At 31.0% G+C, this 25,965-nt stretch overlaps 1 protein-coding gene across 1 annotated transcript in view; it reads right to left on the bottom strand.

Moving 5' to 3' along the window:
• Window positions 1-25,965, bottom strand: part of LOC118202387 (cell adhesion molecule Dscam1-like) — a 71,393-nt gene that overhangs the window by 11,114 nt on the left and 34,314 nt on the right. The window contains exons 16-22 of the mRNA XM_085819697.1: window positions 20,227-20,375; window positions 15,110-15,241; window positions 13,975-14,145; window positions 11,675-11,745; window positions 7,793-8,033; window positions 4,562-4,657; window positions 2,286-2,468 (exon numbers count right to left, since the gene is read on the bottom strand). Of these exons, the coding sequence (XP_085675823.1) occupies window positions 2,286-2,468; window positions 4,562-4,657; window positions 7,793-8,033; window positions 11,675-11,745; window positions 13,975-14,145; window positions 15,110-15,241; window positions 20,227-20,375 (1,043 nt within the window). The remainder of the gene's footprint in view (window positions 1-2,285; window positions 2,469-4,561; window positions 4,658-7,792; window positions 8,034-11,674; window positions 11,746-13,974; window positions 14,146-15,109; window positions 15,242-20,226; window positions 20,376-25,965) is intronic.

Raw genomic sequence — 25,965 nt, 5'->3', positions numbered from 1 at the left:
AAGTAAAAATGTTCTAAACGTTATGATATTGCAAAATGTTAAGCATTCAAAAGATATAAAGATATTACAAAAGTATATTATTCAATTTTAGATTACTACAAAGTTAACATGAACTGTTCTACATTTGAATTTCACTAACATAAAATTTCACTTTCATTCTATATATGAATTCTATGGAATAGCATTATTAAAATTGGTCAGAACCGTATAATTAAAAATCAGATATAGAAGAAGGCGATTGATTCATAACAAACTAGAAACACACAAATGCTGTTAAGATAAACATTTAAACTACAGCCTTACTCTCTATTACAGTGTATACTAGATATCTAAATGCATAAGAAGGTTTGCAGTTATCAATAGATCATCTGTGCTATCAGGATCATACAATAGAAATTTATCATTCCAAAATAAATCTACTGATTCAATCCAAATCGCTGAGTATCAGCTACTTCAAAAACCTGAAGAAGGACGAAAAAGACACAGCGTTGTTCTTAGTAGCGATATGTAAATATAATGCATTGCTTAGTTTTAAAATTAGCTAAGACTGTATCACATGCAGAGTATGGAAATTAAATTGTGATACTCTATTTTTAAACCTTTTATAAGATTATGGATATTTTGAAAATTCATTTATCAGGTAGATGATAAAAAATTAATCAGATTATTTTCAATGCTGCATTTTATATAATTCTGTCGAAAACAGCTCATCACTCTATGATAGCGCAATTTCACATGTGTTAGAGGCTAACCAAAGTTTCTGTCTCGAATGCAATCATTTTCCCAATTTTTAAATTTGTTCCCTCTAACTTCATTCTCAAATAAGAATTGTCTCCCAGATGCAAATACTTTTCCTAAACTGAAGAATTCGAAAGAATTATAAAAATCAGGTCCAGAAATATATCAGAAGTAAATTATTTTAAGTTCTTTCCTTTTGTTATTGGATCCACCGTTTTCAGGAGAATCGCATTTTAAATAATAATTGTGTGTGTAAATTGTATGAAATTTTTCTTCTAATCGTTTAAGTGCTTATTGTATATTTCACAGAATATAGCTCAATATTATAGACTACTGGTATACTTTTGTACTATATTAGAAGGCCGTTTTTCTTGACACTTCCTCCATTTATGATAAAATTTTTAACCTATATCGGAGAAACTCATTTAGCTTTGGGGTGAATTAATTCGTGTTTAATACTGGTCTGCCCTTAAAAAACAAACAACTACATGGTTTAAACATACAAAAGATGCTTACTCTTAATATAAGAGTAGATGCTAATAACAGATGGAGTCCTGAAATTGTATTGTATTCTATTATTGTATTCAGGTTAATAATATCCATTTACTTAATCTATATTTTTATGTATTTGTTTTGCATTCATAAATTTTGGTATTGTTCATACTGAAATGTCAAATGCAAATGTTTGGACGAATTGTCCTTTAAAAGCGTTTTTGGACATTAAATGATAATAATTCATTCTCTTGCATATATAATTCTTCTATCATAAAAGGCTATCATTTTTATATATAAGTATCATTTTTATATGCAAAGTTATTATTTTTACTATATACAAGTTCGATTCCAGGCATGGGCGACACAAATTGCCTACGGCGCCGATTTTTACAGGAGGCTTGTTGAAACAATCTTCAAAATGGAATAACTAAGTTAAGGTTTTGTTTTGCTTTGAAGTATTATTTTATATGCATTACTTCTGTAAAATTAAGACACATATGGCATCCAAACCCATGGCATTCATCCAAAGCCATTCTATAAAAACATTAAAACTTAAAAAAATATTTTGGTGATTAAATTCTTAAAAGTGCAAAAATTAGTATTCAAAAAGGTACTTAAAAAAGGAAAACTCTTAAATTCTTTACATAGATTTAAAAATAGCAAACTCTCTATTCTTTTTTACTGCCAAAAAAGCATTTAAAGTTCGAATGTATTAAGGAAAACTATTAATGTTTCATGTCTGAAAAAAATAATTAAATCCGTTTACTAAAAATGCAATATATATTGCCAAATGCCATACATGTTTATCAATGATAGCACGAAAAATCATCGCCATAAAAGCTAACCTATACTGTTTACAAATTTAACAAATGAAGAGCTATTTTAATAAAATCTTCCAAGAAGAAATATAATTGATGATGGCGTTGGCCTCGTCTCACAGAATTTGCTGCAATATCGTCATTATAATCGTAACATTTATTCGTATGTTAATAGAATTTCATAACGTATCAGTGAAAATAATGGCACAAAAACGCGACAACGAGTTAATTTACCGTAAGTCTTTACAGTGACGACGTCACTAGGATCTCCCTCACCGTAGTCGCTATTGGCTGTTACATACAGCTGATAGAAGGCACCTCCATGTAGGCCTGTCAATGTGTACGAATTCTCGTTGGCTGACGTCACTGCCACGCGTTGCCACCCTTCACCCTTTTTCCGGTAGTGAATGGCATGACCTGTGTGGGGAGAGAGGAAATTAAAAAATGAAACTTTGCACAGATCGGGTGGACTAATTGAGAGCATCCCCAAACGGATCGCTGACACCACAATGACAGTAACTGTATAGTACTCTTTTTTATCATTCAACGACCTTCAACTAAGAATAATATTTTCATGCAACAAAATTGTGTCTAGAAGATTCAGAAATATTATATGGTCACGTCTTTCGAAGGGATTAATTAAAGTAATCATTAAATATATAATATACAATTTTCTGTAAAAAAATAACAATAAGTTATTCTGTTTTCGTAATCAATGACACAATTAAATCCTTATATTTAATTATTAAAGTCAATAATCCTAACTGCAGTCATGAAAAAAAGAAAATACATTTCACATGCAAAATGTTAGGTAATAAAATTCAGATTTTTTTTCCATACAGATTAGTTTTCTATTCTGATAGACCAGAATTCAGTCAGTAAAATAATCTAATACATAAAAATTGAATGCTATGTTCTTGCTTTCTAAGATATGAATAACAGTAATTTATATGAGAAGATTTTCAGGGAATTTGTCATAGAGTTATTTGTTTAACTGGATATTCATTTTAATCTCAAAATTCAATTAAATGCATACAGTACCATCTGAATCAAAACTTGTTAGAATTTTATAGAACCAAAAAAAATCATATAACTCTTTCAATACTGAAATTCTTAACTGGCAATTAAGTAATATTGTAATTTACGTATTACATGATATTTGAATCGAAAAGATCTTCTACAGCTACAGAAAAAACTACGGTACCTATCAACACTCACTAATGTAAAACGAAGTTGAAGAATGTATAAATTCATTTAACTCTTACGAACTATTTAGTTCAAAAAGTAAAAGCTTAGTACTGAAATTTTCTTCTTAACACTACAGTTTTCCTGAAACATATTGCTTATTTTTTTGTTAAACTATGTTAAGATTAACTTAAAACTTGCTATAGAAAAGACTGAATACGTCAGTTAAATTTTAACATTTCTTGCATTCTTCTACTTCTATTTTTATTTCTGTCATTCTGCAAGTGGAAATTTCTGATAATGAACAATGAAGCATAGCTTTCGCTTTACACATATAAAAAAATTGCCACTGTACACAAATTGCAGCCAACATTACTATTGCAGGTAACTTCATTGGTTCAAAAACTATACGTTACTCAGTTAAGCGTTAATTTCTGCAGCTTCAACTGTCGAAGCATAAATGAGCTACATCGAATCTATTCACAAAAATGAGAGGTAAAAGATAAAATTCTCTGAGTTCTAAACTGAGAAGTGTTTAGAAAACAATCCGTTTTGAAATTTTTCCTAAAATCATTCATAAATCAATGTTCATAAAAATTGCATTTTATCTAAATCTTATTGGATGTAATAAATAAGCTAGATTGGGAAAAGAGCAACTGACTCCACATTGTATAGCTATGTTCCTTTATGGAGAGTTGCTATAATTCATTTTCATATCTAGCGATTTAGAAATTTCTCTGTGAAGTCTAACTATTCCGTATCAAACTGAACATTTCAGATATGCAGGAGAGCCCATTGTTATAATCCGTTACTTTAAAACAGGCATTTAAAGGTCGTTGTCACCCTCTCTACATTTGAGATAGTAATGCCTGTCGTCATCAGCTTACAGTATTGATCTTTTGCACCTCATTTGAATCTGTAGTTCAAGTCAACCTTCATTCGCGCTTTTTTTACGAAGCGAAACATAGTAAAGAAAAAAATGGGCCATTCAAATTATCAGTTGTAGTTGTTCCCATGGTTACGAGGCAAGACAGGAAAATAACCTTAAAGTTCCTATTTTAAAGTAAACGAATATAGTACTTAAATTTTTTTCACATTATCATTTAAAACATAAAATTTTTTGAATTTCTAATTAAACATAAAAAGGTAGAGCAAAATAAAAAATATGAAACAAACATTCTTAAGTTTTATGGAAGCAGAATTAAAAAACATTTTCACAACCTTGATAGAAATCTTCAGACATAATTTTCTCGATTTGTACTGATTTATAAATATTTGATTGATTTGATTGATTTCTAATTTATAAATATTTAAAGTCTACTAACCTGATATCGGACTCTTAGTGTCAGCTGACCGCCACTGTATTTTGATAGATGTCTCTGATGTTGCTACCACAAAAACTATTGGTGCTGGTGGAAGGTCTGAAAGTAAAGACACGTGATTAGTGCTGCGAATAATGAATATTGTAACATTTCATGTAACATGGATTTCATGGTTTCATCCCGACTGCCTCTTGCCGACTGTGAAGCAAGTGGGTGGCGCCATTATGGTTTGGGGTGCGATATCTTAGCACAGTCTTGGGCCACTTGTTATTATGCATGGGAGGATCACATCCAATCACTGTCTAAGCCTTCTAGGGGAACACGTCCAGACTGTATTCCCTGGTGAGCGGACGCTTTTTCAAGACGCCAACGCCCCTTATGCATATTTAAGAATGGTTCGAAGAGAATTACGATGCAATTGAACATTTCGCTTGGCCCCCTCAGTCTCCGGACATGAATATTATTGAACATTTATGGGCATATTTGGAGTCCAAACTTCGTTCCCATTTTCCACCTCCATCCGGACTTTGCGAATTAGAGACCGCTCTGCAAGAGGAATGGCTTAATATTTCTTTAAATTTTGTCCAAGACCTTTATGCAACTATCCCACGTCGCATTCAATCTGTACTTCAGTCAAAGGGTGGTCTAACCCCCTATTAATAAAGATTTTCCATTATTTCACAGGTGTTCGTATTATTTTGTCCTCCATCTGTATTTCCATTTCGCTCAGCTCCGTGATTGGAAACCATTTTAGCGGCGCACTCACTCATAATAATGTCATTTTATTCTATTAGAGCGAATATCCAGACGCATGAAAATCGGTTATAACGAACTATATGAGTAGTTCAAACTATATGAGTAGTACAAACTATATGAGTTCAAACTATATGAGTAGTACAAAAACGTTCAGTAGAACGTTTTTGTATTTTTCGTTTTATTTCCAGAATTTCGGCAAGTTTTAAGAAAAACATTCTTAACCCTTAAAATCATCCACTTTTAAGATGTTAAAATCCACATTCCATTTGTAAAAAAAAACACCACCCACACCTTTACACTGGTTTTCTTTATGTTGAACTCTATTTTTTTTTTTTTTTTTGTATTTTAAAAAAACATTATGTGAAACACTATTCTAAACTAACACTAGTCTAGGAGAACGTGAATGCAATACGCCAATCCTAGGGAACCATACGGCGTTCTCTGTATGTGGTGCATTTGACCATTAATCCAAAGGTCATAAGTAGGTTTGTAGAGACATTAGATATTTTTTGGAAGCAAGAGAGATGAAAATTAGCAACCGCCTTTCCAGGGAATCGAACCACGCACCTCTGGAATACCAGCCCAGCGTGCAGACCACCACACCACGAAGGCTCGCTAAGAAGGCGGGAGAAATACCTTATAGGTTCTTCGATTTCCTTCAAATTCTTTGACTGACTTATCAAACAAACCTCTGTTCAAGACTCGATACTGTGATGGTAATTTTTAATTCTTCGCTATTCAAGAAGAAAGAAGAAATAGTGATTATTAAGAGTTCGAGACTGAATATAAATGTTATTCAAGTTCTTTCCTCCGAATGGTGGTTTTGATTTGACAGACATAGGATAGTCTTTGTTATTGAATCTTTCCTTTGCAAGCATACATATCTCAAGTAAAACTTAAAGGTAAATTCATCAATAATTTTTGTTATTCGTTTACATACAAATATAAAAACACTTTTTTATAATTTTGTGACATAGTCTACTTATCAAAATGGATACAGCGAAGAACCGAATATAACGAATCAAACTTCCAGTTCCAAGTTCGTTATAGCGGGGTTCGACTGTAAGTCTCACATCACTGCTGTTTGGCAAACAGCTGAATAAATTGGACTATTTAAAAGCTATAATGCATATTTAATAGTTTAAACATTATTAAATTTTTAAATAATATGTCTAATTTGTATAAAATGATAAAAATTAAGCTTTATTGTAATTTCTGAAAAAAGTTTCTAATCCCATAATTTATGCACCTGCTCCAGAATTGTTACGTTTTATAATGAAATTTTGAATATTTTCATTTGTTTTAACACTGTTGCGAAAGTAATGCGACGTTAATTCTCATGCCTTCTTTATTAAACCAGTAAAATATTTTAAGCAATTTCAGGCTTTAAGCTGTAAAAAAAAATCTGTGAATTATCAAGAGATTTCATCAGCACAGAAAGGATATTATTATTAGAACCTCAGACTTAATTGTTTTGTTTCAAAAGTGCATAAAAAGTTCTTGAACTGAATAAATTATCAAGTCAAATAACGTTTTGGTTGAGCTCAGTCTTTAGTTAGAATTTTAACTTCATAATCGTAATTAAACGATATTTTTGTGTAAATGTTTAGCATTTAATTCAGTAAATTAATCCCACAAAATATAGTGTTGCACAGATTGATTAAAAACATAATAGAATGAGTTACTGTAAGCTTCTCACCACTTGCTTTATTACTTTCATGTTATTATTCATGTTACCGCGGAGTTAAAGCATGGCTTAGTTAAAAAATTACTTAAACAAGTTCAAAGTGTTTTAGGTGGTATATTTATTTGCTTATATGCATTATTTGATTTGTAATGTATAAAAATTAGTAACAGTTAATTATCTCTATAAAAATTTGAAACAGTTAGTTATTTCTATATACTATTCATATAAGATGCCAGCGTACTTTCCTTCAGCTAGATAAAATTGTTCTTAACATCCAGGAATTTCAGACTAATTATAAAACTTCAGCCATTAGCACTTTAATACTGATGCTAACAAATTATTAATTTGATGAAAAAAGTGTTCAATAAAAAGTCTTTCATATATATATATATATATACTGCTGGAATGTGAAAAGTGTGCTGTGTATTTGGCGGGATTCGAACGTCGTATCTCTCGAATAGGCGTCGAGTGTGCTATGAACAATGAAGTTACACAATGAAGGCATGCGGAAAGGAGGAAGAAAATATCGTATAAAATATTCCATATACCCTGTTTTACCGGTCTATTCCATATACCCTGTTTTACTAAGATGACATCAGAAACGCATTCATGATTTAATATTTTTCCTTCTGGCCCTAAACTACTACATTAGTATTTGTAAACTGCAATCTTACATTTTCAGTTACATTTATTCACAAATTTAAAATTACATTTAATAACCTGCTCCAAAGTTCATATTTTGGGTTCTTAAAATGTTCAGTAAAGTAAAATGTTAGATATTTAACACTTACCTCCTCCAAGCGTTCTAACGATAACATCTTGAGAAGGTGGTCCACTTCCCGCAGAGTTAAATGCTTTTACAATGATACTATATTCCGTGTCTTTACGAAGACTAGTGATCATATGCTCCTGAACTCCACCAGGAATGTAATCAACTGTCTTGAAAGAATAAGGGTGGTTTGAATCGTGCATAATTTTATAGCCCACATAGTAGCCTTTCAATTTACCATTCCATTCGCTTTTCGGAGGAGCCTTCAATAAAATCAAAGGTAATCAAAAACTTTAAATCTTTCAGAAGAAAAATAAATAAAACATAGGGTTTAACTGAATAGAAAGAACAAGTGGGATGGGTATTCAAAAATTTTATTTTAACCATTACAAGCTTATAATCTGTATGAGACATCGCAAATGAGTAACAGCGTAAGTCGTTGTATGTAAACTTTGATGTAGCATTGCTGAAAAATGATACAGAAAAAATGCCCATGCTTCGGTCGGAATAGCGGTGGGAAGAGAACACTGAGGGAGCCTTGCTTACTACAGTTCCCTATAGCACAAGCAAATTCTGAAATTTATAAAGAATTCATTTCTTAAATACTCAACAAAACATTAATCAAAAAGTAATGAATAATTGAAATCACGATACGGGAAGGCGCAAGATTATAACATGACGAGATAGTCATGGACATAGCAAAGTCAGGAAAAGTAGCAGAAATGACGAAACGTGGGTTACTATGCATACAAGTTTCGGTTAGTTTCCTGAATTCTTAGTCTAAAATGTTGCAAGGTTTTCTCTAACTAACTAACTTTCTCTTCTAAGAGTTTTCTCAAAAATACATCAGCCATCAAAATATGATATGCCCATGTATAACCGTTTTGCATAATTTCAAATATTGACTTGGATTATTAAGCGATCATATTAAGCGGTGGTTATTGTATTTCAGTTTTGAAATCCTACAATAAAAAATTACTAATTTTTAGCTTAAAATGATTTTATTTCAGATTATAATATCATTATTTACTGAAAACAAACATCAAATTTATTTAGATATATATCAAAATTACTTTTCAAAACACTGAAAAATTTGTAAATACAAATTTTATAAAACAGGGAACAAAATTTAGATAATTATTAATGACCTGGATTATTGATTAGGGCAAGAAATGAGGGCTGTTTCGTGAAAGTTTGGTTTTATGTGATTGCGGCAAAGCCTCGAGGGCTATCTGCCTAAAGGAAGGGATGCCTTCGTGGAGAATTCCCTCAGGGAAAATAGCTCGAATGTACGTTACACAGAAGGAAAACCACGAAAATGCACATATAGACAGACCGTTCATACGATTCGAAACTTGCACTGAACTAACAGTGTTCAGCGACTTTACCGTTCGGCTACTGGTGGGACGTCTCATGAAGGATACTCTAAGACGTTTTAGCGTTACATCTGAAAACAAATCGTGTAAATATTCATACAGTCCCTTTTTGCCTAAATTAGAATCCGGGCTGAGCTATCGCTGTTGAGTGGTTTTATCCAGGTAGCCAATGGAGGATTTGATTTTTATGAAATACTTTTAATAGATGAGATCAGATGCTCATAAAATATTTCTCCTTCATTTAATTTTTTATTAATTAATAAAATACAAACGAATAATATCCTTTATACAAAAGGATTCATTTTGTGTTCACAAGAGGATACAAAACAATGCACAATAAAATACAAAAATATTAAATAAAAATACAAAAGAATTTTAATTCACAATAAAATACAAAAGAATCCATTTTGTGTTCACAAGAAGCTCTCAGCTTCAAAGAAACTACTGGAAAGAGCAAATTTAATAAATTCTATACAAATTTACCTTTCTCTTGTTTCTTTCTCCAAAATTTATTCTATTTTGGCTAATGAAATTTGAAATTTCTATTATAAAAATGGGAGCAACATAGAATGTCTGAATATTTTAGAATATATATTTGATTTCATGTTAACATATACAAGGTTTAGCTTATGCCAATTTTTGAAGAGTTTGAATTCTTACTAGTAATAAAAAATTTGGGCTTAGTTGTCGTATGAAACATAGCCAAATATTTATAGTTGTGAAACTGAATGTATACCGCAATTATCGCCACTTAATGTTATCTTACTGATAATTTCTAGAAATAATTATGCACTAACAATTATAACATGAAATAAAAAGCTTGTCTAACAACTCAGTTGTTCATATAACTATGTATATGAAGTCGTAATTATTTCTCTACTTAAAACTATATTCATCATAGACTGATCTGTATTTTTCTAAGCATATTTTTGATTAATTTATCGTATTCATACTGCATTTTCAAGCCGGGCAATTGAAGATGAATTCACTATAAAAAATGTTTAAAGCGTTGCATATTCAATAACTTGTCAGATTGTCGACTCGACACTTTGTAATTTCTTCTTTAGTTTGATTACTTACTAGAATAAGACGAATCGAGGACTATCAATGTCAGGAAAGGGATCATTGAGAATTCGTTAAGGGAAACTAGCTAGCAGTCACATTACACAGAGGGAAACCCTCAAATTTTTATACAGTCAGCTCGTTCACAGATTTCAATCCATTTACTTAATCCAGTGTTTGATAAACCAGACAAAATCACAGGAAATGAATTTATTCAAATGAATTGAATGCATGAATTCATTCAAATGAATTCATGCAAATAATTCTGCACCATTTCTCATGCATCGCTATTGAGACTCACCATTATACCGAAACTTCATTTTACTCATTTTACGACATCGTTTTCTCAACTCTAGTGATGATACGCTGCAGAATTGCTTCTTTATCAGCATCATACCAATTGAGAAGCCATGTATCGATACATACTCGTACTTCTTTCATTTCAGATATCAGATGGCTGTGTATTCTTTTGCACATGTTGTGTCAACTGCAGTTCGTCATGAATAGTGTTATTGGACTAATCTAACATTAATATCTTGTACCACTGCCACCTTTTTTACTATGATGCACCGCTCTCCCAGTATTACGTTCTCTGTAACTGGCATGTGAGCTTAGTTCGAACTACTTACTTAGTTACTTGGCTAGTCTGAGCTACTTGGAGACTATCGTGTCTCTTCCGCTTTGGAAATTATCTACTACTTTTCTAGGCAGCTGAGCAGAAATCAAGTCTTTCTCTGTTCGTTAGTAATCGGCATGTCTTAATCAGTTAGCATCCATAAATCGTGTGTTATTCTGACATCTAAATTATCAATCTATGGCAACAATCTTTACATATCTTTCAAAATTTTAAGTCTTTTTCTTTTTGATACCTTATTTGGTTATTACGTGCACACTTTTTATCACGGGCATTAGCAAACAGGCGTTTTAAAGTTATTTAACTTCTGAATCTTCCTGAGTATATAATCATTTTGCAATTCCCCTTTTCAAACTGATAACAAAAAGCTAATAAAACATTACAGTAACTGATTTTCTAACTATGCAATAGCAGCGTTACGTATTCTCTCATTCTGATAACTTTAATGGCGATCATATTAAGCGGTGGTTATTGTATTTCAGTTTTGAAATCCTACAATAAAAAATTACTAATTTTTAGCTTAAAATGATTTTATTTCAGATTATAATATCATTATTTACTGAAAACAAACATCAAATTTATTTAGATATATATCAAAATTACTTTTCAAAACACTGAAAAATTTGTAAATACAAATTTTATAAAACAGGGAACAAAATTTAGATAATTATTAATCCAAAATCAGTATTTAATTCAAAATTTAATTTAACTTGCGTTTAATAATTAATATTTTTAAGCATACAGTTTTGTTATATATAGTAGGAAGAATGTCAGCCAACATATTACTCAGATATTAGCATTTAAAATGAAGCAAAGAACTAGATTTACATACCTTCCATGTGACAAGCAAAGAAGCAGCTCCTTTGACATCTACATTCACATCCATTGGTGCACCTGAGGGTTCTGCAAAACATATCAGAAACTGTGTACGCGGCTATAATATATTTATTATTTAGGCTAAGTATTTCCATAATCTATATTTTACCTAGAAAAATTTGTACGCAAATAGATGCAAGGTACGTTTCAATCTCACAAGTGAACACTGCTTAAATATGAATCAAAATCTTGATTAAATATATTTATTTAAATGAACTAATGTTGTTTAATAGTTATACTTCTCGTTAGTATATTTAATAAAATAACTAGTATAACAACATTCCAAATAATTATAAGCCGCATAAATCAATGGCATGTATTTAAATTATATGGCAAATATATACCTTTTATCCTCAGAATTTGACACTAATTTGTTATTTAAACTGATGCCCGAAAATAGATGTTAACGCTCTTGCAGAGCACATAAGTATAAAATAATACTTTACATATGATAAAGTATAAGTTGGTACTCAAAGAAAGTATATCGGAGTTTAAATACTTTAAAATTTGAACTTAGCTATGTATTTCTCAATTCCAAAGTTCCTTGAAATAAACTAAAGTGTTTTATAGACACAGTTTCAATTCAGTATATGAAACGATTTCTTAAACCTGAGTTCATTAGGAATCTGGAATTTCCTCACAGGAAAAATTTTTATTGCAAACACTGCAATAATTATATCCTTGTTGAACAGTCCTCTCCTGGTTTCATGTATTTACTTATCTAGTGCTTGATAAGCCAGTAGATACTGTGGGAAATGAATTCATTCTAATGCATAGCAACTACCTCTGCATCACAGCCATGCATTGCTAATCCAGACTTATCATTACCCCATCATTATCCATAAATTTAATTTTACTCAAAATGGTACAGATCTCTCAACTGCGTGAAAAAATGCTTATTTCTCGAAATTATGCCAATGGAGAAGCTTTTCGCAAGCATTGGTGCATCTTTCTTTCCTTTAAGTTATCAAATACTTACTTGTTTTCGTGCACATGCTTTTTCAAACTAATGAATAAGGTGATTAGCCTTAATCCAACATTAATTTCCAGTACAAGTGCTATCATTTTAACTGTGATGCATCGCTTTCTTAATATCACGCTCATCATAACTTCAGGGCAGTCTTTTATGATTGTTGATATGATGAATGAGGATAATTGTCCATACTTAGTAACAGCGGCTTTCTCCGTAATTTCATATATTTATGTGCAACTTACATGACTATAGTCGTATTAAATTCTCATCCGAGATGAAGCTACATTGGTTTAAAAATTTTTAAAGCGAAACTTTCGCAGTATTTAATTGCTTGTTGTTTGATGCGTTGTTGGAAGAGCACTTATCTTGTTAAAATATATTCCAACTTTATTTACTATTCACCATGTTCCTATGCGTACCTACACCTTTTATTAGTACACCAGCACCACTGGCTTGCGTACCTGATAATGATATCAGTAATACATATGATTTTTAATGCAACATTTTCGATTATCTGCTGAACTAAAATCTAATTTTTATATGACTCATGTATAGTTAAGTTTTATCTCTTAGCAAGCTATTCACATAATGAGTCAAAAGCAAGTAGTTTAATGCCATTATGTGTAACATTCGTAAAAATATTCAAAAGCAAATTTACTGGCTTAGGTAATTTTTATTCAATTAAAATTCAATTAAATTAAAAATTAATTGAATTGAAACAATTAAAATGTTTAGATGATTATGGCAAAGCACACTACAGCTATCTGCTTAAGGGAAGGGATGCCTTCGTGAAGGACTTTTTAAAGCGATACCCGCTCATATACATATTTCACATGGAGATAACCACGAAAAAACCCATTCAACTAGCCCGTTCGTCTTGAATCGAACCCAGGTCGGAAATACCAGTAATCAGCGATTTTACCGCTCGGTTGCTGGTGGGCCAAATAAAATAAATTGCTCATTTTGGTAGTTAAAATTTTGTATTCTAAATTTTTTATTAAATGTGTAACTAGTTGTGCGTCTATTCAGCTTTTCATGGAAAGGTATGAAAATGTTTTCACTGAACACTCTGAAATCTGAAGTGCTTATCTTGAATAAATATTAAAGTAAATAAAAGTAGGTGCTATCTTTATTTCCAAAAATTCCTTTATATGGAAACATGCGAAATAGGCAAATTGAAAAGGCGTTTGATAGGGTATTTACCTATGAAAACCTTAATCTACTTTCGACTCTCTGTGGACATTCATAAATGATTATAACCAGAATTATAAAGGCATATTCACCTTCTTCTCCAGTGGAAAAGGAAACCGTATCCGATGGTTCTCCCCTCCCTACCGTATTCTCAGCTACGATTGCCAAACCATAATTTGTTCCTGGATGAAGATCCTTTATCAAGGCTGAAGTCTGAGCACTTGTTACAACTTTTTCCTCAAGTCGATGTCGACCACCAGAGGCTAATGGAAAAAAAATCGATTAAAAACCAAACATATTTCTTTTGCAACATTTTATAAATATCTCAAAGATTCAATATAAAGCTAAGGCCCGAAACGTTGTTAAAGGTTATTAATAGCATAAGCTTTAAAATAAATATTTTTCCACAAGTGGCACTAAATTAATCATGTTTGATGATTTGCGTTTTAACTTAACCCGCTATCTACCTAGGCGCGAAATTTCATTTCACTCTGTCAGTTGACAGGTAGCTATGCTTTTAAGTATCCAATAAACAAACTTAAGTTAATATTTCACTTATAACTAAAATGTTTTGTTATACATATTATCAGTATTATATTCTTCAAATATTTTTACTTATTAAAGAAGAGAGTCCGGATGTTTATAAAAACCATCGTAGATTAGTATCTTGTCAGCCTAGCCTAATGCTTAAGTTTTCAATAACTGTAAATTAGTATCTCGTATTATGAAGATTGCTTATCATGGAATACAATATCTTTTTCAAATAGTCTTAATATAGATATCATTACAACAAATGCTTAAAATGCGACTTTGTTTAATTATTACAGTCAAGAAAGGATTAATATAAGATAAAAATAAACTGATTGTAAATATTATTTATTAAACAGAAAGAACAACAGAACACTGGTTTTAAGCACGCAAGTGAACAACAGAAAATTTTGCTTAGCAAGGGGGAGAAAAATATATATTTTCCAGAAACGTATTGTGATATAAACGAAAAAGAAGACTGGGATAAATTGCCTTTATATGTTACCCATTTTGAAATCTCTTAAAAATGGAAATAAATATATTACCGTAAGAAGACAATTCATTAAATTAATGTGCTTCTTTAATACCAAATATTATATTTTTTTATAAATACGAAAATGAAATAATTTTAGATAAAATTACATTTCTTTGAACACTCTAAATGTTAAAATACTTATATACACATACATACAAACTTACCTGCATCTCTCCAGTACTGCAAGACATACTTCGTGATGGGACTGTTTCCTGTGTAAGGTGGAGACCAAGATACACTGACGCTTCGACTCCACACTTCTTGTACTTTCAAGTCTAGAGGGGTGGCTGGAACCTCTGTTGATTAAAGTTTAATTGCAAAATAAGTGAGAGATTATTATAAAAATTTCATTATCAAACGGAAACATTATTATTTATCTGGAATTTTATCATTAATATATCATAAATTAATATCTCATATATTATAAATTTCATTGTAAAAGCATTATAGAAAATTGCTTACATTGGCCATAAATCCTCTCATAAATTAGTTATTCAAATATCATTCATATACCTAGGCGTAATAAATTTAAAATTCATTAAGAGAGATTTTCATTTGTTAAATATAAGTGAAATAAATTTTTATATGTAGTATTTATTTTCTAAATACTACTTTACACCGTTAAGGGGAATTTACTGATTTTCTCAAAACATGTTTTAATCTGCAAAATGAGTTTAAAAATTTAATGTCCAGTCTTTATACACAAAAATTATACAAATTTGCTTTTCGATTTGATGTATTTAAGAAATAAAACTTAAGTGTATATGAATAATGAAATGCCCATATAAATATGAAGAAGTGAAAAAAAAAAGTAAGAGCTATAAAAAAAAAGAAAGAAAGAAATAAGAAAAGAAAAGAAAAAGAAATCGGTATGATAATTGAAAGTAGTATAGTATCGACCAATTTTACTTTTTGAAATCTGATGTCATTGATTCTCCGATGCATTTAATTCACTGACAAACGCCTTCATGATTGTTTTTCTTTATCTCTCTTCACAATGTCTGTTACCTGTATCTTTAGAAAAAATAAATTTATACAAAATTAAATTTATAATTGTACACAGCTCCAGAATAACTGATGACATCACAGAATAACTGATGATATATCTAACATTTGGCTTTGAAAACGTTTTGGAAATAAGAAATATATGATTGATTCTTTAACGAACGTTTAAGAAAATAACCCGCAAATCATCCTTAAAGCGACTGCTCCAGATTATATACCATTTTAACCTTGTGTGAATGTGGTCATCTTACATAAGGAATGAAATGTATGATTATTTCTGTTATCAGAAGCACTGGTCGTCTTAGGGAGATACCAGTGTTTCTGAAAGGGTTCACTGCAATTATATATTATTTCTAAAAGACAAAATTTGCGTTTAAATTTTCTGGATGTAATTTTCAATTTGAATCTTCCAATGACTGATGTTAAAAGAACTAGTTTCCGTTAATATTCCTCTGCTGAACTGGCCACCAAAGCCTGAGCGGTAAACTCGCTGAACATTGATATTTGACAAGGCGAACGAGCTGACTACATGAGATTCTCGTGATTTTCCTAATGTATAACATGGATATGAACCAGTTCCCGATAAAGTACTCCACAAAGGTGTTTCTTCCTTTAAGGAGATAGGCCAAATGTGCTTTCGTATAATTCAATAAATTCAAATTCTCTGAAGTATTATGTAGCTGATCTTCATCATAATTAACAAATTGACTTTCAAATAATTGACTACACGCTGTACATTAAAATGTTAACAGCTTTTTAAGAATAAACGGAACTTCAAAACATATAATTTTCACTAAAAGAATGTAATATTAACAAACTTGAAAGAAAATTATTGGACAACTAATAAAACCATTTTTAAAGAGATAATCTCATACAGTACAGAGCTTCCTTTTTCTAAACTTTTTTAGAATATATTTTTCATTAAAATTATCAATAAAACTTTATAAAATAATATTAATTTATTTATGACCTTTATTAGTTAACTATGTAAGTTTAAAACTTCTTCTAAGTGCTATAAGTTACATTCATTTTCTACTCATTTTCAGTTTTCCAAATGTTCAAGTTTCCTACTCACTTTTTCAGAAAAAATGCATTAACGAATTCAAAAATATGAATTATAAAAATTCATCTTTCCTTCTTGAGCTCACAAACCATTATGCGAATATGCACTTATATATTTGAAAGCCTAAAAAACGTATGCCTACGATTTTATCGTCATTTGTAGGAACATTTTCGACGACGATGTTTTTAAACTGCGAAAAAAAAGTTATTGAATCGCATTTTTTTCCGACGACGAAATTTTGTACCAGGATGTTTTAGAACTGGGAAGTTTGCTTTTTGCTTTCTTTTCTCTCAAGATGTTTTCTATCACAACGTTTTCGCCTTGCGACATTTTCGTCCGCAATGTTTTTGCTGTGGTGTTTTCTGCTTTAACCAATTACACGACTAAAATGCACTAGTTTCTTTTAATACTGATAAAAACAATAAAAAAATAATCTTAATTAAATTAGTTAAGCTGACCTGAGTGGTTAAAAATGGTAATGATCGCAAAGGGTATTAAAACATCGAATAGCAAACTATCTGCAAAAATAAAATGCCCTTGAAACGGCTGTTGCGTAATTTGCTACAATATTGCAGCTTGTAGTTGTATTAGTAGTAAGTTGCTATTTTTATATAATTGCGGAATATATGGCTCTGTTTTTGATTTACATGCTAAAATGCTCTGCGGTAACTGCAACGTTAGTTAGGAACCAAATGTGGTATAAATAAGTACGAAAATTTTTGAGCTAAATTAATATTAGGTTATCTAAAATGCAAAGAAACCTCTAATGGCAGTCATTTCCCGTAGACGACCATCTCTTACCACTATTACTTATTTCTTAAAATGCGTATAAAAGCAAGAAAGACGATGTTGAATACTCATCTTAATAAGGTGATCACCTTATAAGGTATTTCTCCCGCCTTCTTAGCTAGACTTCGTGGTGTAGTGGTCTGCACGCTCAGGGCGTAATTAAGAGAACTGCGGTTCGATTCCCGGCGAAGGCGTTGCTAATTTTTGCAACTTGCCTGCTTCCAAAAATACCTAATGTCTATACAACCTTCTGAGAAGTCTGTCATGAAAAAGTTTTCATCTTCGCAGAATTTTACTTGTTGCCTGCATATTGTTACTATATATTGTGCCTGTTAATGGTATTGTGCGCAGGGATCCGTATTTATTAAATGGTATTGTGAGCAGGGATCCGTATTTATTAAATGGTATTGTGAGCAGGGAACCGTATTTATTAAATGGTCTTTTTTGTAGTGGAATTAAGATTATCAAAGAAAAATAAGAATAAACAGCGTTTCGACCAGCCACATTTTTTCATTTCTTAATAATTTTATGTTTGTTTAATTTTATCTTATTAACTGTCTCTCAGTTGAGAGATATTACATATATTATGAATACATACTTAAGACTAGCATCATACAAGGCTTGCTGCTGATCATATATATTTCTGTCTTTTAAATTTTATTTTTCCATGCACAGTTTTCATATTTGACCCAAATTTTTGCCACATTTATTATATTTTAATAAAAATATTTACTAAGGTATTTTTATTTTATTTTATTTTCAATCTTTGGCAGTCTAGGGACAGAATGTATTATTAAATTTGTAAATATATACAGGTAATTTAACTTACTCTTTTTTTTTTATTGATAATAACATAAATACGTTTGATCTCTTAAATTCTCTTACAGAGGTAAGAAAGAAAGGCAGGCTATAAAGCTTAATAAAACTACTCTTAATGCTCAAGTTAGAGGAAATCGCTTAACATTTTAAAACAAATAACAGTGAAACTAAAATTTGGCTTTATAAAATTGAAACAATTCATCCTGTTTTTAATTACGGTTCAGGATGAAAATCACCAAAGTTAAAAATAATATCTTGACCAGCGTTCTCGTAGAATAATCCGAATTTAGAAAACATGAACATTTAATTCTACAGTCAAAGCAGAAAAATGTTATAAAATTGAGGACATTAAGATATATTTAAAAATGGCAATAACTACCTTAATTCATTATAAAACGCAGTTTATAGGTATCCTGAACAAATTGCTGTCACAATTATACTTTCTAGAGACGCCCAATGAAACTAAAAAATAAATTACAATAGTTTATTTAAATGATTTGATAAATTATCGTGTGTATGGGAAATGGTATAATGGGTTTTATTTCTGACAGAAACGAATTATTTCGACTTAATTTTGTAAGTTATAGATTACTTTGACGATAAGAAAATGGTTTTTAATCCCATTCAAAACTTAAACAGCAGTATATACACAAAATAGAAATGAAGCTGAAATTAAAAATTGAAAATTAAGTCACCGTTTTGCTTGATGACAAAATTTACAGAGCTCTTCTTAGTAAATATTTTCAAGAAGCACTTTAAAAGTTCAGTAATAAATGCGGTTTTAGCCATTACTGAATCAATAAGTGCTAAAAACAGCCACTCATTTTCACAATTGTTCTCTAAATTTTTTTTTAGATGGCTTGAACTGCCTCAGTAATAGGCAGGGAAAAGTGACTTAAATTAGTAAATTCGATTTTGAACATCTGCAAATTTTATGTCTAAAAAAATCTGAATTTTAATATTTATTGAAGCATAAGAAATATATTAATAATTAGAATTTACACTGTTCGGGAGCAATCTAAAAAGATTTTATTTATATAAAATGTTTCCACCTACAATATTGACATTAGTTTATAAGATATTTCTCCCGCCTTCTTAGCATGCCATCATAGTGTAGTGGTCTGCACGATGGGCGTGTATTCCAGAGGTCCGTGGTTCGATTCCCGGCGAGGGCGTTGCTCATTTTTCACATCACCTGCTTCCAAAAAAATATACCTAATGCCTCTATGAGTTATATAAAATTTTCTACCTTATTGTAAGAAAATATACCTAATGCCTCTATGAGTTATATAAAATTTTCTACCTTATTGTAAGAAAATTTTCAGTTCGTGGTACATATCTAGTATAAAAATTTAAGAAAATAAAGCCTTCAATCACTTTTTTGAACGCAGTTTGGAAGAAAAATTTTAAAAATAATGTGAAAGAGTTAATAATAATAAATAAATATAATTCAATAAAATCTAGTTATTTTAAAATATAGAATGTACTTGTAAATAATCCGTCAGATTCAGAATTTTTATTAGACACAATAACATATACTATGTTACACGGCAGTTTCATTTTATTAAGATCAAGTATTTAAAAGAAATTGAAGTCTATACATACCCATAACTAAAAGTTTGATGCTTCTTTCATCTTTACCGTATGGATTCTCCGTCAAACAAGTGTATAATTGACCATCAGTCCGATCTGCTTCCCGAAGGACCAGTTCTGATTTTAAACCCTTCGGCGTTAATGTTTCAAATATTTCGTATCTGAAATCAACAAAAAATAGAATGCAAAACCTTTTGCTTAATAAAACAAAAGGAAAAAGCTTTTATCTGCGCAGATTTTACAACTACGTCATGAAAGCTATATGAAAATTAAACAAAATTTTCCAATAAACCAGGAGTTATTAAGTACACCTTTGGGCACCATGAATCTAAAAATTAAAAGTAAAAAGTTTTAATATATCTGTGGGATGGCATCGTTCATTATAATCAGATGACGCGACAAGCTGTGAAAATAAATCTTTTACTTTTTCGATGATGGAAGTCAGACGATTCCGTCATTAAGACGATGACGCGATTCAAAGATGTTTGCTTATAAAATACGATTCCTTCTCTTCATTTATAAATAGTCTCATCTATTTCCTTCTCCGTATGTAATTACTTTGTAGTTTGTAGCAAGTATTCATGTTTCATTAAATATTCAAGTTTTACATAAATCGGACTAGTTTATTAGCCCCTAGACAGCCACCTAAGAAGTAAGTTTACAAACATCATATTCCTAGACAGTAAGTACCAATTCTACAGATTTGGATGCTCAGGCCGCGATGAGCCTAGGAAGAAGCATTATGAATATTACAAAATAAGAGATGTAAGTCTTGTTTCGATTATTTCCACATTGTTACTTCTAAGAATAGTGTTCTTTGATACTGTGAATTAAGATGACTCACCTTAAATTATATTCCTAGAATTTCAAATTCTTTAAAGACTGGGCCTACTAAGTCAATTAAACTTTTACATCAAACTGTGTTTGGAACTTTGGGTGATTGAAAAAATAGAGCTAGATTGCGTAACTTTTGTGGTTTTCCATCTGATTTTAATATTGAAGAAACAAAACAAAAATTACTTAAAACTCTTACTGCAAATGATTTTATTTCTGTGTGTAATTTGTTACATCTTAATTATGATTCAAATCCTGATAAAAACTGTGATTTAATATTGAATAGTCTTTGTGATTTTAAGCTTTTAAAATCCGAAAGTGATGACGATGAGGAGTTATCTGAAAACGAAAGTGTTTATGATTCTGATAGAAATGATGATATTAAGTCTGTTCGGTCAGAATCACCTCCCATAAATAACTCAGCGGATGAAAACATTATAATGCCTAGCAATTTTTCCCTACATTTTCGTGATATCTTAGAAACTGTTTCTGAATTTAATGGCACTGATACATATCCAGTTGAATCCTTCATTGGTGATTTAGAAGAATCTTTTAAATTATTTAAGTTATCGGAATTACAGAAAATTGTGTTTGCTAAAAAATTGCTTACTGGTTCTGCTAAAGTATTTATTAGGTAGGGTATAATATCATGGGACAAATTAAAAGAAAATCTTTTATCTGAATTTAGTTCTAAAATAAACAGTGCACAACTTCATAATTTGTTACAAAAACGACACTTGAAACCTGGTGAATCACTTTCCGAATATTTAATTGCCATGCGTGAAATAGCCAGTCTCGGTTCTGTTAACGATTCATCAATTCTTGATTATGTAATCAATGGGATACCAGATCAGAGTAGTAACAAAATTGTTTTGTACGGTTGTAAAACTATTTCTGAATTCAAAGAGAAATTAAAAATTTATGAGAAAATTTGCGTTCCAGATACGAAGAATAAGGGTTATTCAAGTAATAAGACACAAAAGAATACACGCGCTATACCTAGTAAGATTAAAGAGCCAAGGTGTTATAATTGCGGAAGTTTAGGTCATAAATCGAATTCGTGTCACAATAAGAGTAAAGGATTTAAGTGTTTTAAATGCGATTTGTTTGGACACAAAGCCGTAAATTGTTCGAAAACATCATCTAAAAATATCCAAGATGCCAAAGCTGTTACTCCAATAACTCAGACTTGTCAGAAAGAAATGCATAGAACTGTTAATTTGGGTAATTTGCAGATTGATGCTTTAATAGATACTGGTAGTCAAGTAACGCTAATCCGAGAAGATATACATAAGAAGATAAGTTGTCCTGAACTTAAGTCGGCAGAGCTACAGTTAACGGAATTTGGCAACAAACCTATAGAGAGATTTGAAGGTGAATTCCAAATTGATGGTTCTTCATTTAGATCAAATATTTGTTTTATCGCAGAAAGCATCTGAGAATGATTCTGAAGAGCAAAAAAAAATACTTATTGCAATGGAAATGGTTCTGAAGAAAGATTTGAAAAAGTTGTTAATTATGGTTTTTTACTTCCAAACCCAGAAACTGATCCTGTTAGTATAGTTCCTGTTACAGTACAGAATGTGACCAAACTGGATACCTCATCCACAGTTAAAGCAAGTGGCATTGATTTCCTGATTGTGAATTCTGACGACGTCCCGAGTGATGCAGATTCTGATGTAAGTGAAAATGATGCTATTAAAGATAAATTTGAATTAGTGCAAAAACGAAACTCAAGCACAATACAATTAGCTTCGAAGCCAACGAGGAGAAACGCCACTGCAGAAGGAGATTCTGAAGAGAAGAATTTCCGCGAAGAAAAGTTATTTGCTAAAGGTAATGAATCAAATGCGAATTCTACTAGAACAATTTCAGTAAAATACCTTGGAATAGAGAAGCAAAAGAAGCCACCGGAGACGAAGAAACTACAGAGACCACCGAAGAAGAGAAGATTGAAAAGCAGAAGTCAGGCAGAAAACCTGATTACAACGACGCTGATATGGAAAGCAGAGACGAAACAAAAGAAATTAAAGAAGGTAAGAAAAAAGAAGCGAAAAAAACAGATTCAGAAGATATAGGAAGAAACCCGAAAGGCTTTGACAATGAAATACCGATTTTGATGATTTCTGATTATAGACTTTTTCCCAAGTTGACAAATTTCTCACGATTTGACTAATGGACTAATATTTTAAAGACGTGAACTAATTTAAGAAGACTGAAGATGATGTCTAAGGATGAAATATATGAAGGAAGACGGCTTAAAGAAGATGATTTTGAAAAGACACATTAGAATGACGGATCTTGAAGATATCTAAGACGCATTCAGAAGACGTATCCAGACGGTATCTAAGAAGACGCATTCAGAAGACGTATCCAGACGGTATCTAACAAGACCCATTCAGAAGACGTATTCAGACGATGTTTAAGAAGACGTAAATACGAAGACGAATCCAGATGAATTGTTCCAGACAACATCAAAGGAAGACGTGTTTGTGAAATGTATGTATGTATTCAGATAGACTGTTAAAGATGAACGAGCACTGAAAGAGCGTTTAAGAAGAGCTAACGCCGTTATTTCTGAAGATGTTAAGATGATGAGAAAAGATGGCTGAAATAAACCATTTAAGACGACTTTTCTCTCAATAGTAACTAAAAACTTTTTTTTTTGTTTTTGTTTTTTAATTTTATTTTTCAGATCCCTAGATGAGATGGTGGTGCTACGAGAATGCGAGGCCGCATTCCATCAGGATGGACAAGCAGTTGTGGGATGGCATCGTTCATTATAATCAGATGACGCGACAAGCTGTGAAAATAAATCTTTTACTTTTTCGATGATGGAAGTCAGACGATTACGTCATTAAGACGATGACGCGATTCAAAGATGTTTGCTTATAAAATACGATTCCTTCTCTTCATTTGTAAATAGTCTCATCTATTTCCTTCTCCGTATGTAATTACTTTGTAGTTTGTAGCAACTATTCATGTTTCATTAAATATTCAAGTTTTACATAAATCGGACTAGTTTATTAGCCCCTAGGCAGCCACTTAAGAAGTAAGTTTACAAACATCATATTCCTAGACAGTAAGTGCCAATTCTACATATCTGACTTTAAAACAATCTGGTGAATTCAATAAGACTTATCTGCTAATAATACTTTTTTCAGTAAGATAATTTCAAAACCTGACCATCTGAACCTTTATAAAACTAAAACCCTGAAAGAAATAACTGAAAAAAAATTCGCATCAAATTAATAGAATGTATATTACTTTTGTGTTTACGCCTTTATTTGTATAAACTTTGGGCTCATAGAGTGTTATAACATGTTGGAGAATAAAGTTAGAGCAAGATTATTAAACTTTTATTCAGATGTTTAGTTACAGTTAAACTACTTGGAAAGTAGTCCCTCCAGTGCTGTTTCCTCAATGTTTGTTAATGTAGTGAAAAAAACTTAAATTAAAAAGAAATTCAAAATTACCGCTCAGCTTGTGCTTGATTAAAAGACTACATATATAATTAATATTCTGCATAAGTAATTGACGGTGTTATACGATGATATACAGAACAATCCGAAGTGGAGGCAAAATGAAGCACAGTCACAAGCTACTATGAGAAAAACAAAATTCTTTCAGAATGGCTATTTATATTTAAAAAATAGACATGAAGGAATTTTAAATTAGTTTATTTAATGTACATGCATATTTACTTACATACTGTCTCGAAATATGCGTGAAGATTATAAATGCCTTATTTTTATCATTTTCAGAAAATATTCAAAATCGTGAAAAAGGTTGGCAGAATGTATTCATTTTAATATTGCTCATATATTCCTTTTTACATATTTATTACAATTAGTTATAATTAACGAATAGCTTAATATGAAAATATTTGGTTTTGAATAGGATTACATTAAAATTCTTCAATATTGAATACAAAGTTAAATTTTAGAAAAAGCCCTTAAATTGCATTGAGCTTACTATTCGTTCTCCATTTATGGTTGTTAGTCATGTAATGTTTAAGCTTCGGAACATTTGTAATTATATTTTGTGTCCGATTTCGCCAAGAAAAGTTCTTTGCTTTATTCCCCTATGATATACAGTAAATATCAGCAGAGCTGGATTTAACCTTTAAGCAAAATAAGCACGTGCTTAGGTCATCAAGGAAAGGAGGCACAACAAAAAATTTCCATTACCGGTTTTACACGGAATGGTGTTAAAATTAAAACTTACAGGAAAGAAATGGGGGGGAAACAGGTGTAAATGTACATGGGGGCACCAAAATCTTTTAAGTGCTTTGGGCCACTAAAAGTCTTAATCGGGCCTTGAATATGAGTGAATAATCCTACATGGAGATAATTCATTTTCCCAGACAGCGATGCGTTTCTTTTCAATTTGAGAGTTGAAACGTTTTCGCATAATTAATTTCCCATGCTTTATAAAAAACATTTCAGTTTACTTATTTTTTCTTAACTAAGCTTTTTCTTTATAACTTTTCTTTTTCCCCTTTTCAGGAATTCGAGGTAAAGTGTATTTCATTATTTTCATGGATTGTATAGTCATTGTTATTATCATATGGTTGCCACCAACCTAGTAGAGCCCTTCATTTCTCAGTGATTTGTTGATGAGCGAGAAAGAGTGTTTAATAGAAAGTGGTTTCTCTTGCCCCTTCCCTGTAATATTTAAAGTAATTTGCTCAATTCGCAGTTTTTTCAAAACTCGATTCATTTGATTTTTTTTATCGTATAGTGCTTGCAGACATATGACTTTAAGGAATGATTAGATCGGATTCCTAAATCAAATAAATGTTCAAATGAATTAAATAGAATCTCACATAAAAACGTTATAAAGATTCTTATGTTCTTATGTTCATTTTCTTATGTTCAAAGACCATGATTTTCTTTCTTTGTAAATTTTTACGCA

The sequence above is a fragment of the Stegodyphus dumicola genome, chromosome 6, assembly GCF_044657685.1.
Source record: "Stegodyphus dumicola isolate Sdum_Otavi_A_Nest chromosome 6, ASM4465768v1".
NCBI lineage: Eukaryota > Metazoa > Arthropoda > Arachnida > Araneae > Eresidae > Stegodyphus > Stegodyphus dumicola.
Note: the sequence above shows the minus strand (reverse complement) of the source record. Positions and strands in the feature narration are given on the sequence as shown.